The following is a 14667-nucleotide window of genomic DNA, read 5'->3' as shown; positions in this document are numbered from 1 at the left end:
TCATACACATTAGCTTGCTAGCAGATTTTTTTTCCTTGCTTCACTCTTCCCCCCTACCTCCACACACACACAAAAAAAGAAAAAAGAAAAATAGGGCAATTGTGATTACAGTGTCTTGAAGTAGGAGTGAGATAAAGAACAAAATGTGCAAAGAGGCATAGCTTGACAAAGTGATTTGATAATTAGAAATAAGCAGTTAACCTGTGGCACAACAAATGGGTGCAACTAACACTACCATTTCGCAAAAATCAAACGATGGAATATCCAGGATGCAATGTAACAATATTAGAGAAGGAAAGTGCTATTTACCATATAGCGGAGATGCTGAGTTGCAATAGGCATAACAAAAAGATTCACACAAATATAGCTCTTGGTCATTAATGCCTTTGTTAACAATAGACATACATGCACACACACACACACACTCATGCAAACGCAACTCGCCCACACAACAGCAGTCTCAGACAACTGAAACCACAGTGTGGTTTCAGCATCTCCACTATATGGTGAGTAGCAACTTTCCTTCTCTATTGTAACAGTACTGTTTGTAACACAGTTAACAGCAGGTGCCCTCCAAGCATCACTGTACATGTGCATTGAACCTACATCATGATTACTTTAGTAACTTACGTGAAAACATCAGTGGGTAGATGCCAAGCACAGTTAATGCTACATAGTTAATTGGAGATAGTCCAGTGTACTTGTGAAGGAAAAAGCTACTGACTTATCAAATTAAGTTCCTCTAGTTGTTCACCAACACATGTGAGTTACAAATAAAATGGCATCACCTGATTGTGCTTGAACAATGTCAATTGAGCTTAATCCCAAAATTTGGATTAGGAATAAGTTACTGCAAAAAATAATTCTAATCTGTGATAATGCGCAAGCACTGCATGAGAGTTTTTAATACTGTGGCAGTGTTTACATTAATCCATTCACATTGGAGGGTTGTGGACTGTGGGAGAATGGGAGCTGTGTACAGTTTGCATATATGCTCTGAATGCAAGAACAGTCTTGTACAGTTCTAAAAAAATGTGGTACAATCCACTGCTGGTTGTTAGTAACTATTTTGGCTTATAATTTTCAAAAAACTTTTGTCTTTAATGTAATTTCTTATATTTGCTTCCCTCCTCCCAATGTCTAGCTGCTGCATTATCCTGAAAGCTTTTCCAGTGAGAATGGGAAAATCTGTACAAAACATGAGCATTAAACATGTGTTTATTATTAAGTGACACAATCTTTGACTTTTAAAACATTTCTAGGAAATAATACATACCAAATTTCGTCCATCAGGATCATGACAGTAGGCAACCATCATATGCCCAAGGTTGTGCATGTCACCATAGAAATTCTTGTTAACTGACAGGGAGCTTGATTGCACCATGTTACCTAACATATCAATACCTTTTTCCTCTGTTAAAGGTACATATTCTCCTCTGTCCTGCAGGATAAAAAGCACTGATGACCACAGAAAAATTAAATTTCAAATATGTGAAAATGAATATAATTTGAAATGAAATTATTCAATATTCTCAGCTCTCAATATTGCTTATCTCCTAAAATTACTATGTTAGACAGAAAAATGATCTGCATGTAAACTAAAACTGACATCATCATTTTGTCACAAGGAGAATTCCAACCAGAATTCAATGTAAAACATTTGAAACATATCTTGGTGATACTGGGAATGAATATTGTAATGGAAAGCAATTCATCCAAAGGGTTTTTTATTCAACATTTTCTTTTATACTTGTCCACAAATATGCAAATATGCATAATAGATGTTACTTCTCAGTTTTTAGTGACATCTGGCTGTTGTTGTGTGTCTAGTTCTTATTTCAAAATTTTTAGCAGTGAATAGCAAGCTGTAGGCCATGTTGCCACAGGACTGGAGGATACCAACACTACTTGTCACTGCCTGTCTGGTAGAAAAGACAACATAATAGCCATCACAGTGAAGTGATAGTTGGGCATCTTGTTGGAACACACTTTCACCCATTCTTGGTTAATATGAAAATGTGTAATAGTAGGACAAAGGTAGAAACAGTAGATAGGACCAGTTGCACATGAGCTCCCAGTATTTATAATAAATGGTATATACATCCACATAAACATCTAATAGAAAAAATTATTTTAAACATATATCCTATCAAAATGAAACTCCAATGAAAGTTGCTTAATGGGAAATGAATCTTCAGTGAGGTCCATGGTTTTACCCATATGAAAATCACTCAAGGAGAGATGTATAAAGTTGATTGAGGAAACACAGTACTTATTATTCTTAACTAAAACATTGAGGTGGGCTCTTGCATCTGTTCCTGATGTAAAGACAACTCTGCACTGAAGAAGAAAAACAGTATCATCATCATCATCATCGTCATAAGCCATTTGACATTGACTGCTGAGTAAAGATCTTCCCCAAACTTGCCCATGTATTATAGTCTTCAGTTATATATATATATATATATATATATATATATATATACACCTAAAAACAAAGATGATGTGACTTACCAAATGAAAGTGCTGGCAGGTCGACAGACACACAAACGAACACAAACATACACACAAAATTCAAGCTTTCGCAACAAACTGTTGCCTCATCAGGAAAGAGGGAAGGAGAGGGAAAGATGAAAGGATGTGGGTTTTAAGGGAGAGGGTAAGGAGTCATTCCAGTCTCGGGAGCAGAAAGACTTACCTTAGGGGGAAAAAAGGACGGGTATACACTCGCACACACACACATATCCATCCACACATACACAGACACAAGCAGACATATTTAAAGACAAAGAGTTTGGGCAGAGATGTCAGTCGAGGCAGAGGTGCAGAGGCAAAGATGTTGTTGAATGACAGGTGAGGTATGAGTGGCGGCAACTTGAAATTAGCGGAGATTGAGGCCTGGTGGATAACGGGAAGAGAGGATATACTGAAGAGCAAGTTCCCATCTCCGGAGTTTGGATAGGTTGGTGTTAGTAGGAAGTATCCAGATAACCCGGACAGTGTAACACTGCACCAAGATGTGCTGGTCGTGCACCAAGGCATGTTTAGCCACAGGGTGATCCTCATTACCAACAAACACTGTCTGCCTGTGTCCATTCATGCGAATGGACAGTTTGTTGCTGGTCATTCCCACATAGAATGCATCACAGTGTAGGCAGGTCAGTTGGTAGATCACGTGGGTGCTTTCACACGTGGCTCTGCCTTTGATTGTGTACACCTTCCGGGTTACAGGACTGGAGTAGGTGGTGGTGGGAGGGTGCATGGGGCAGGTTTTACACCGGGGGTGGTTACAAGGGTAGGAGCCAGAGGGTAGGGAAGGTGGTTTGGGGATTTCATAGGGATGAACTAAGAGGTTACGAAGGTTAGGTGGACGGCGGAAAGACACTCTTGGTGGAGTGGGGAGGATTTCATGAAGGATGGATCTCATTTCAGGGCAGGATTTGAGGAAGTCGTATCCCTGCTGGAGAGCCACATTCAGAATCTGATCCAGTCCCGGAAAGTATCCTGTCACAAGTGGGGCACTTTTGTGGTTCTTCTGTGGGAGGTTCTGGGTTTGAGAGGATGAGGAAGTGGCCCTGGTTATTTGCTTCTGTACCAGGTCGGGAGGGTAGTTGCGGGATGCGAAAGCTGTTGTCAGGTTGTTGGTGTAATGCTTCAGGGATTCCGGACTGGAGCAGATTCGTTTGCCACGAAGACCTAGGCTGTAGGGAAGGGACCGTTTGATGTGGAATGGGTGGCAGCTGTCGTAATGGAGGTACTGTTGCTTGTTGGTGGGTTTGATGTGGACGGACGTGTGAAGCTGGCCATTGGACAGGTGAAGGTCAACATCAAGGAAAGTGGCATGGGATTTGGAGTAGGACCAGGTGAATGTGATGGAACCAAAGGAGTTGAGGTTGGAGAGGAAATTCTGGAGTTCTTCTTCACTGTGAGTCCAGATCATGAAGATGTCATCAATAAATCTGTACCAAACTTTGGGTTGGCAGGCCTGGGTAACCAAGAAGGCTTCCTCTAAGCGACCCATGAATAGGTTGGCATATGTGGGGGCCATCCTGGTACCCATGGCTGTTCCCTTTAATTGTTGGTATGTCTGGTTTTCAAAAGTGAAGAAGTTGTGGGTCAGGATGAAGCTGGCTAAGGTAATGAGGAAAGAGGTTTTAGGTAGGGTGGCAGGTGATTGGCGTGAAAGGAAGTGCTCCATCGCAGCGAGGCCCTGGACGTGCGGGATATTTGTGTATAAGGAAGTGGCATCAATGGTTACAAGGATGGTTTCTGGGGGTAACGGATTGGGTAAGGATTCCAGGCGTTCGAGAAAGTGGTTGGTGTCTTTGATGAAGGATGGGAGACTGCATGTAATGGGTTGAAGGTGTTGATCTACGTAGGCAGAGATACGTTCTGTGGGGGCTTGGTAACCAGCTACAATGGGGTGGCTGGGTTGATTGGGTTTGTGAATTTTAGGAAGAAGGTAGAAGGTAGGGGTGCGGGGTGTCAGTGGGGTCAGGAGGTTGATGGAGTCAGGTGAAAGGTTTTGTAGGGGGCCTAAGGTTCTGAGGATTCCTTGAAGCTCTGCCTGGACATCAGGAATGGGATTACCTTGGCAAACTTTGTATGTGGTGTTGTCTGAAAGCTGACGCAGTCCCTCAGCCACATACTCCCGACGATCAAGTACCACGGTCGTGGAACCCTTGTCCGCCGGAAGAATGACGATGGACCGGTCAGCCTTCAGATCACGGATAGCCTGGGCTTCAGCAGTGGTGATGTTGGGAGTAGGATTAAGGTTTTTTAAGAAGGATTGAGGGGCAAGGCTGGAAGTCAGAAATTCCTGGAAGGTTTGGAGAGGGTGATTTTGAGGAAGAGGAGGTGGGTCCCGCTGTGACGGAGGACGGAACTGTTCCAGGCAGGGTTCAATTTGGATAGTGTCTTGGGGAGTTGGATCATTAGGGGTAGGATTAGGATCATTTTTCTTCATGGAAAAGTGATACTTCCAGCAGAGAGTACGAGTGTAGGACAGTAAATCTTTGACGAGGGCTGTTTGGTTGAATCTGGGAGTGGGGCTGAAGGTGAGGCCTTTGGATAGGACAGAGGTTTCGGATTGGGAGAGAGGTTTGGAGGAAAGGTTAACTACTGAATTAGGGTGTTGTGGTGCCAGATTGTGTTGATCGGAATTTTGAGGTTTTGGAGGGAGTTGAGCTGGAAGTGGGAGATTGAGTAGATGGGAGAGACTGGGTTTGTGTGCTATGAGAGGTGGTTGAGGTTTGCTGGAAAGGTTGTGAAGGGTGAGTAAGTTGCCTTTCCGGAGGTGGGAAACCAGGAGATTGGATAGTTTTTTAAGGTGAAGGGTAGCATGCTGTTCTAATTGGCGGTTGGCCTGTAGGAGGATGCTCTGAATAGCCGGTGTGGATGTGGGAGAGGAAAGATTGAGGACTTTTATTAAGGATAGGAGTTGACGGGTGTGTTCATTGGCTGAGTTGATGTGTAGGTGAAGGATTAGGTGGGTGAGGGCAATGGATTGTTCAGTTTGGAACTGGTATAGGGACTGATGGAAAGAAGGGTTGCAGCCAGAGATGGGAACTTTAAGTGTGAGGCCTTTGGGGGTTATGCCAAATGTCAGACAAGCCTGAGAAAATAAAATATGTGAGCGTAATCTGGCTAGGGTGAAGGCATGTTTGCGGAGGGAATGTAAATAAAACTTAATGGGGTCGTTGTGGGGGTGTTGTGAGGGTGACAAGGTATTAGAAGGTGGAAAGTTTAACATGAGGTTGAAATGAAAAAGAAAGATAGAAATATATGGGGAGAGATAAAGGTGAACTAGAAAGCAATTGGAGATCTGGTATGAAAAAAGGCGAAAAAGTGTTGGTTAAGTTGATCCTGTGGTGAACTTGGGTTGGTAGACAGCGATGTGCAAAAAGGTTAGGTGGTTGTGTTGCCGCTAAATCACGTTAAAGGACGGAGAAATTCGGGAAAATTTCGAGAAAATTTCGAAAAAACGTATTAAAGGAGTGGTGTTGTGGTGAAAGATTGCGAAAATGGGGCTAACAATTGTAGAAATAATGACGTTAAAACCTGTGGGGAGCGGCTAAAATGATCAGTGATGTGCGAAAAACGGAAATGGAAATAAAGTTAAAGTTATTAGAACTAGCCGAAATGGTTGTTAAATACGTGAAAGCAGAAACAAGAACGGTGGATTTAATAGCAGCGGTAGTGTTGAAAGCGGAAAATAAAATTTTTTGGTTATGATTGGGAAGTGGGTTATGTATTGTTGAGCATATATAGGCGGGATAAAATTGTATAGTAGATTATGGTTAAAGGGGATGGAATCCTCAGAACCTTAGGCCCCCTACAAAACCTTTCACCTGACTCCATCAACCTCCTGATCCCACCGACACCCCGCATCCCTACCTTCTACCTTCTTCCTAAAATTCACAAACCCAATCATCCCGGCCGCCCCATTGTAGCTGGTTACCAAGCCCCCACAGAACGTATCTCTGCCTACGTAGATCAACACCTTCAACCCATTACATGCAGTCTCCCATCCTTCATCAAAGACACCAACCACTTTCTCGAACGCCTGGAATCCTTACCCAATCCGTTACCCCCAGAACCATCCTTGTAACCACTGATGCCACTTCCTTATACAGAAATATCCCACACGTCCAGGGCCTCGCTGCGATGGAGCACTTCCTTTCACGCCAATCACCTGCCACCCTACCTAAAACCTCTTTCCTCATTACCTTAGCCAGCTTCATCCTGACCCACAACTTCTTCACTTTTGAAAACCAGACATACCAACAATTAAAGGGAACAGCCATGGGTACCAGGATGGCCCCCTCATATGCCAACCTATTCATGGGTCGCTTAGAGTTAGCCTTCTTGGTTACCCAGGCCTGCCAACCCAAAGTTTGGTACAGATTTATTGATGACATCTTCATGATCTGGACTCACAGTGAAGAAGAACTCCAGAATTTCCTCTCCAACCTCAACTCCTTTGGTTCCATCACATTCACCTGGTCCTACTCCAAATCCCATGCCACTTTCCTTGATGTTGACCTTCACCTGTCCAATGGCCAGCTTCACACGTCCGTCCACATCAAACCCACCAACAAGCAACAGTACCTCCATTACGACAGCTGCCACCCATTCCACATCAAACGGTCCCTTCCCTACAGCCTAGGTCTTCGTGGCAAACGAATCTGCTCCAGTCCGGAATCCCTGAAGCATTACACCAACAACCTGACAACAGCTTTCACATCCCACAACTACCCTCCCGACCTGGTACAGAAGCAAATAACCAGAGCCACTTCCTCATCCTCTCAAACCCAGAACCTCCCACAGAAGAACCACAAAAGTGCCCCACTTGTGACAGGATACTTTCCGGGACTGGATCAGATTCTGAATGTGGCTCTCCAGCAGGGATACGACTTCCTCAAATCCTGCCCTGAAATGAGATCCACCCTTCATGAAATCCTCCCCACTCCACCAAGAGTGTCTTTCCGCCGTCCACCTAACCTTCGTAACCTCTTAGTTCATCCCTATGAAATCCCCAAACCACCTTCCCTACCCTCTGGCTCCTACCCTTGTAACCGCCCCCGGTGTAAAACCTGCCCCATGCACCCTCCCACCACCACCTACTCCAGTCCTGTAACCCGGAAGGTGTACACAATCAAAGGCAGAGCCACGTGTGAAAGCACCCACGTGATCTACCAACTGACCTGCCTACACTGTGATGCATTCTATGTGGGAATGACCAGCAACAAACTGTCCATTCGCATGAATGGACACAGGCAGACAGTGTTTGTTGGTAATGAGGATCACCCTGTGGCTAAACATGCCTTGGTGCACGACCAGCACATCTTGGCGCAGTGTTACACCGTCCGGGTTATCTGGATACTTCCTACTAACACCAACCTATTTGAACTCCGGAGATGGGAACTTGCTCTTCAATATATCCTCTCTTCCCGTTATCCACCAGGCCTCAATCTCCGCTAATTTCAAGTTGCCGCCACTCATACCTCACCTGTCATTCAACAACATCTTTGCCTCTGCACCTCTGCCTCGACTGACATCTCTGCCCAAACTCTTTGTCTTTAAATATGTCTGCTTGTGTCTGTGTATGTGTGGATGGATATGTGTGTGTGTGCGAGTGTATACCCGTCCTTTTTTCCCCCTAAGGTAAGTCTTTCTGCTCCCGGGACTGGAATGACTCCTTACCCTCTCCCTTAAAACCCACATCCTTTCGTCTTTCCCTCTCCTTCCCTCTTTCCTGATGAGGCAACAGTTTGTTGCAAAAGCTTGAATTTTGTGTGTATGTTTGTGTTCGTTTGTGTGTCTGTCGACCTGCCAGCACTTTCATTTGGTAAGTCACATCATCTTTGTTTTTAGGTATATATATATATATATATATATAATAGAGGGAAACATTCCACGTGGGAAAAATATATTTAAAAAGAAAGATGATGAGACTTACCAAACAAAAGCGCTGGCAGGTCGATAGACACACACACAAACACAAACATACACACAAAATCTAGCTTTCGCAACCAATGGTTGCCTCGTCAGGAAAGATTTTTGAGAAAAACGGAAATGGAAATAAAGCAAAAGATATTAAAATTAGCCGAAAAGGTTGTTTAATAGCTGAAAGGAACTGTTTGTGAACTGGAAACGGTGGATTTTATTCCTGACGAGGCAACCATTGGTTGCGAAAGCTAGATTTTGTGTGTATGTTTGTGTTTGTGTGTGTGTCTATCGACCTGCCAGCGCTTTTGTTTGGTAAGTCTCATCATCTTTCTTTTTATATATATATATATATATATATATATATATATATATATATGGATGTGTGGATGGATATGTGTGTGTGTGTGCGCGAGTGTATACCCGTCCTTTTTTCCCCCTAAGGTAAGTCTTTCCACTCCCGGGATTGGAATGACTCCTTACCCTCTCCCTTAAAACCCACATCCTTTCGACTTTCCCTCTCCTTCCCTCTTTCCTGACGAAGCAGCCGTTGGTTGCGAAAGCTAGAATTTTGTGTGTATGTTTGTGTTTGTTTGTGTGTCTATCGACATGCCAGCGCTTTCGTTTGGTAAGTCAAATCATCTTTGTTTTTATATATATTTTTTCCCACGTGGAATGTTTCCTTCTATTATATATATATATATATATATATATATATATATATATATATATATATATATATATATATATGAAGAGGGTAAAGAGTCATTCCAATCCTGGGAGCGGAAAGACTTACCTTAGGGGGAAAAAAGGACGGGTATACACTTGCACACACACACACACACATATCCATCCACACATATACAGACACAAGCAGACATATTGTGTCTGTATATGTGTGGATGGATATGTGTGTGTGTGTGCTAGTGTATACCCGTCCTTTTTTCCCCCTAAGGTAAGTCTTTCCACTCCCGGTATTGGAATGACTCCTTACCCTCTCCCTTAAAACCCACATCCTTTCGACTTTCCCTCTCCTTCCCTCTTTCCTGACGAAGCAGCCGTTGGTTGCGAAAGCTAGAATTTTGTGTGTATTCAAGCTTTCGCAACAAACGGTTGCTTCGTCAGGAAAGAGGGAAAGAGAGGGAAAGATGAAAGGATGTGGGTTTTAAGGGAGAGGGTAAGGAGTCATTCCAATCCCGGGAGCGGAAAGTCTTACCTTAGGGGGAAAAAAAGGACAGGTATACACTCGCACACACACACATATCCATCCGCATATACACAGACACAAGCAGACATTTGTAAAGGCAAAGAGTTTCGGTCATATATATATGACATATGTTGATTCATAGGTGTTATGTAAAAAATGTTTGGCCTTTGGCATGACTATCACATTACCACCCACTTATCAGTCAGGATGAATGGGCATAGGCACAGGGTGTATACAGGCAACACAAAACATCCTGTTGCAGAGGATACTGTACAATATGACAGTCCTGATCTCGGTGCCTGTTTCACCACATGTGCCATCTGGATTCTTCCTCAATAGACACCAGTTTCCCAGAAATCTGCAGGTACGAACTAGCACTACAACATATCCTTGGTTCTTGTCACCCACTGGGCCTTAATTAATGTTAATTCCTTCCATCTCAGCAGTTATTCACAGTAACTACTCCTTTCTTCACTCCTTTTCAGTTTCCTACATCTATCACAGTTTTCAACCTCTATTTGGAAAATATGATTGACCAATTCTCAATAGATGACAAAGGAGTAGAAATTGGAGGAAGAAGAGTAGGGTGTTTGAGGTTTGCTGATGACATGGTCCTTCTAGCCACAGGGGAAAAAGAATTACAGGATTTGGTGGACACCATTGCACTGGAAAAAAATATGGAATCAAAATTAACACAAATAAGACAAAAGTATTGGCACTAGGAGGAAATAAGGAAATAAAAATTATGCTGAATGGAGAAATACTAGAACAGGTGCAAAATTTTAAGTATCTTGGAAGCAGGATAGACACCGACTGGAAGTCCACCACAGAAATTAAAACAAGTACAGCAATGGCAAAAGAGGCGTTTTATAAGAAAAGGAGAATTTTCTGCAGCAGTCTGGACAGAGAACTCAGAAAGAGACTCATAAAATGTCTTGTATGGATTGTTCTTCTATATGGCGCTGAAACATGGACTATGAGAAGAGTGGGAGAGAAAAGACAGTTACTAGATGTAATAAAGAGAAGAAAAAGAAATTGGATTGGGCATATATTAAGAAAGAATGACGGACTGATAAAAACAGTTTTAAAAGGTTATGCAGAAGGGAAAAGGAAGCGAGGAAGGAAGAGATTCCAGATACTGGATGATGTGATGGACGGTACAACATACAGCAGCCTTAAGAAGGAAGCAATGGATCACAGAAAATGGAGAGGCAAAGTACCTGCTAATATAGCAGATAACTGATGATGATGACATCTTTCATTTTCTGAATTATCTATTTTTCATGTTTCCCCGTCCCACTTCTGTTACATACAACGCACTTGGCTTTTCACTCTTATTAACTCATGCAGGATGTTTTAGTAGTAATCTCTGTCTTGCATATTACCCTGTCTTCCACCTTTAAGCTCACAGGTTTTCAAATATCGTCCAGTGCAGTCCCCAACAATCAGTCTTTCCTTCTCATCCTGTCTGGGGACGAATTGCTACTCACCATATAATGGTGATGCCGAGTCGCAGATAGGCACAACAAACAGACTGTCACAAATATAACTTTCGGCCGGTAATGCCATCTCAAAATTAGACAACAAACAAACATATACTCAGCAACCACAGCTCACACACACATGACTGCAGTCTCAGGCAACTGTGGCCTCAGTTTTGTGTTGTTTTGACACAAGTTGTGTTGGCATATGACAATCTCTGTCATGTAGTTTTGATTTGCACCCACTATTATGTTTACACATTGATGTCTTTCAATGTTTCATGCATGCTTTCATGACTGTTGAAACAGTTGCTCTTGAAACATTCAATAAGTTGGCTGTCTTGGTTACTGCTGATCCAGCTAATCAGGCCCCAACAATCTGCTGCCCTCTTTAGAACTCTGTTAGGTCTTTCATTGCATGTTGACCACAGGCTCTGAATGCCAGTATGAAGTGTGCACTACTCATACACAATCTGCACTGATGCCTAGTCTGCAGTGAACATGCAAAGTCCAGTGCGATCGAGAGAGAGAGAGAGAGAGAGAGAGAGAGAGAGAGAGAGAGAGAGAGATGTGGACTTTTAATGTGAAAACCATTTCTATACTGAGAGTTGCTCAGTGAAAAATGAATATTCACAGGTTGTGAATTACTAGGAGAGAGATAAATACACAAATGAATCAGGAAAAAAACTGTAGTAGAAGATCTAATTACAAACATAGTAAATATGAGATGATCATATGCAAGTCACATAAACAAATGAATGGATGTTTTGTGGAAAATGTACTGTGTGTAATTTTCCAGGAGATAAGAAAAGACTGAGAAGATGGAAGGTGCATGGATGACATTAGAAAGTGTGTATGTGTATATATATGTGCATATGATGGTAGATGACATGAAGAAACATATATATATATTCACTGATCAACTCTCAGTGTAAAGATGGTATTCATATTAAAAGTCCGTCTCTCAATGCTTTGAGTCAAAACTGGTAATACAAAAACAGAGTGTACACATTTGTTTATACTGATCCAAAGATAAAGTTTGAAAACTTCATGTAATTTACCAAAAGCACCCCATGCAATTTTTTGCTTTTCTGTTTATTTCCTTGCTGTCCAGCCTATTCACTGTCTTCAGCTGCTGTAAATACCAAATTTTGTTAATTACTTCCATGACTTGATTGTTAATTTGTGCAATTCATTTTTACTTAAGTTAGTTTATACTTTATTTAAGCATTATGTAACTGATTTTTCAATGCTACTTTCAAACTTCCTTAGTTAAATTTTTCTATTTGTTGCTCCAATTGTCTAAGGAGCTTTGATAAAATAATAATTGTTGTTTAATGCACATCAGTTTAATCTTCACTTCCCAAGATGCCAAAATTTTAACTTAATTTTGTACACCTCACTAATCTCAAATAAATTCTTATAATTAACATTTTTGATTTTATACCTCAAGAGTCTGTCTCTTCCTAGCTTTGCACTGTTTTTACTCTAGATCTTACCATTCTAAAATATCTTGAAATTCCAGTGTGGTGCTTGCATTCAGGGTGTGATAGTCCACCCCATAGATGCCATGAACAATCTTTCTTCTGAACTAGATGTAGGAGAGATGTGCAAGGGCTATCAGAACATCTGATAGCCCCTGCAGCTGGCAAACTCTTTCTTTACAGCAGCATACTTACAAAGAACCAACCAACAGGCCTTGTAAGCAACTGCTGGCTCTGGTACCATTGGAATGTGGTGTGTAGTGTTATGTTTTACTTCACTGCATTCTGCTGTGTTCACTGTCATACTGTTAGTATCATCATCTCTGAGTTAATGTACATGCTCTTGAGCCATAGCAACTGCAGCGGCATTGTCGAAAACATGGCATGCAGGGCCTCATTCTCAATAAGAATGTGCATTTTTGTAACTTTTCAAATTAGATCACAAACATTTGACAGCAAGGTAAAGAGCTCCTTTAAGAGTGGTGTTTTTGCCTCTACTGCTGAACATGCTGAAATTATTTCATGTGATGGGTGTGACTGCTGCCAAACAGCAAGTGTCTAGCACAATTATAATTGACCACATACAATTTCATTGTTCATGTTAAGTGCAGACTCCTGAATGGATACAGTTATGTTGCATCAAAGGAGGAAATCTGCTAAGTACGGGCTCAGTGACGTCAGAGATCAGGAATGTCCATCGAAAATTCTGTGAGACTCCTAAATTCATGACTGCATCTCGGTCACCAAAAGTAGGAATTCTTGAATTTCTTGTTGCTATGAACCATGATTCTATGGATGAATGGTTTCTTGATGTTGTTGCATGGAGGCCACTGACTTCGGAGCCTGTATTAATTAAATAAACTAGCTTCTTATACATGCCTTTGACTTAAAGCTGATGTTACATGAGAACACAGTGAAAAATAGAAGGCTTTTCAGGAGCATTTGAAGTAGATATATTGCCTATACGGGGAAGTACAGTATCATCACACAGCAGAGTATGAGTAATTCACCCACCTCCAGTGGGGGCAGAATTCTCTGTAGTAGTTGGTAGGCACTGTACAGTGAAGCAATCAGGTGGGCCTAATTTTGATCACTGTCCCCATTTTGGAAATCACATGGCTGTATGCATCTGTGTGTTAGGTTCCCAAAGAGAGAATGATACCAACACAGTTTTGGATTCTGGTTCACATTACCATGTGCACTGTACCATCTGGTAGGTTGAGTGCTGCTAGAAGTGACTGGAGCTCCTCAGACTTTCGGCTAACAAGCATCATCATTGAAATCTGATACACTCACTAGTTCTACAAGCAGGAGCTAATGCTCCTTAGCGATGGCAGTCACAACCCTACCCACAAAGTTATGTTGTCCAGTTTCTTGGGGCCCATTTGCATCATCGAATGATAGAACATGATAAAGATGATCTGCAATAAGTTATTGTGAGTTGAATGGTGAGGAAGTATTGGAAATCACTGCATTTTTCACCAATAAAGATAAATGGCTCATCCAAATCTGTCTGCATGAGGCATCAGAAACCTTGGTCAGAGAAACCTGTGATTTCAGGTGACACCAAAAAATGGAAGGCACCTAATCACCAATAGTTTCACCTTGAAGACTTGTTGAATGTGGATGTCCATCAGTTTGCACACTCCGTGATTCATACTGTTCTTGATATGTGTATATTTACCTTCAGGAGGTGTGTTGTGCACATCATCTGATAATAACAACAAAGTTTGCAAATCCAGTGCCCCAATAGTGAGGATAAATTGCATTATTATCTGAGGTGCATAGGCCTCAAAGGAAAGTCCAAGAAGCCAGAACAAAAGAACAGGCTGTTGTGAAATGTATGGCAGTGTGACAATTTACTGCGTGGCACAGAATACATGCTGCAGTTTGCCGGCAAACTGTGTGAGAGCTGCATAAGATGCGAAGTAACTAGCAGTTGCCTGGCAGTTAACACCAATAGTGGAATAGTCCAAAGGTCTTCTAAAAACATGATAAATCACTTGGAGGTGTACTGTCCACATTAGTAGGCAAAGTGATGTCACTC

The 14667-nt window shown here is 42.0% G+C and overlaps 1 protein-coding gene across 1 annotated transcript in view; it reads right to left on the bottom strand.

Annotated features, from left to right (window-relative positions):
- LOC126147884 (phenoloxidase 2-like) overlaps positions 1-14667 on the bottom strand; it is a 244693-nt gene that overhangs the window by 65890 nt on the left and 164136 nt on the right. The window contains exon 9 of the mRNA XM_049915721.1: positions 1277-1441. Within this exon, the coding sequence (XP_049771678.1) occupies positions 1277-1441 (165 nt within the window). The remainder of the gene's footprint in view (positions 1-1276; positions 1442-14667) is intronic.

This window comes from Schistocerca cancellata, chromosome 2, assembly GCF_023864275.1.
Source record: "Schistocerca cancellata isolate TAMUIC-IGC-003103 chromosome 2, iqSchCanc2.1, whole genome shotgun sequence".
NCBI lineage: Eukaryota > Metazoa > Arthropoda > Insecta > Orthoptera > Acrididae > Schistocerca > Schistocerca cancellata.
This window is presented reverse-complemented; position numbering and strand designations above follow the sequence as displayed.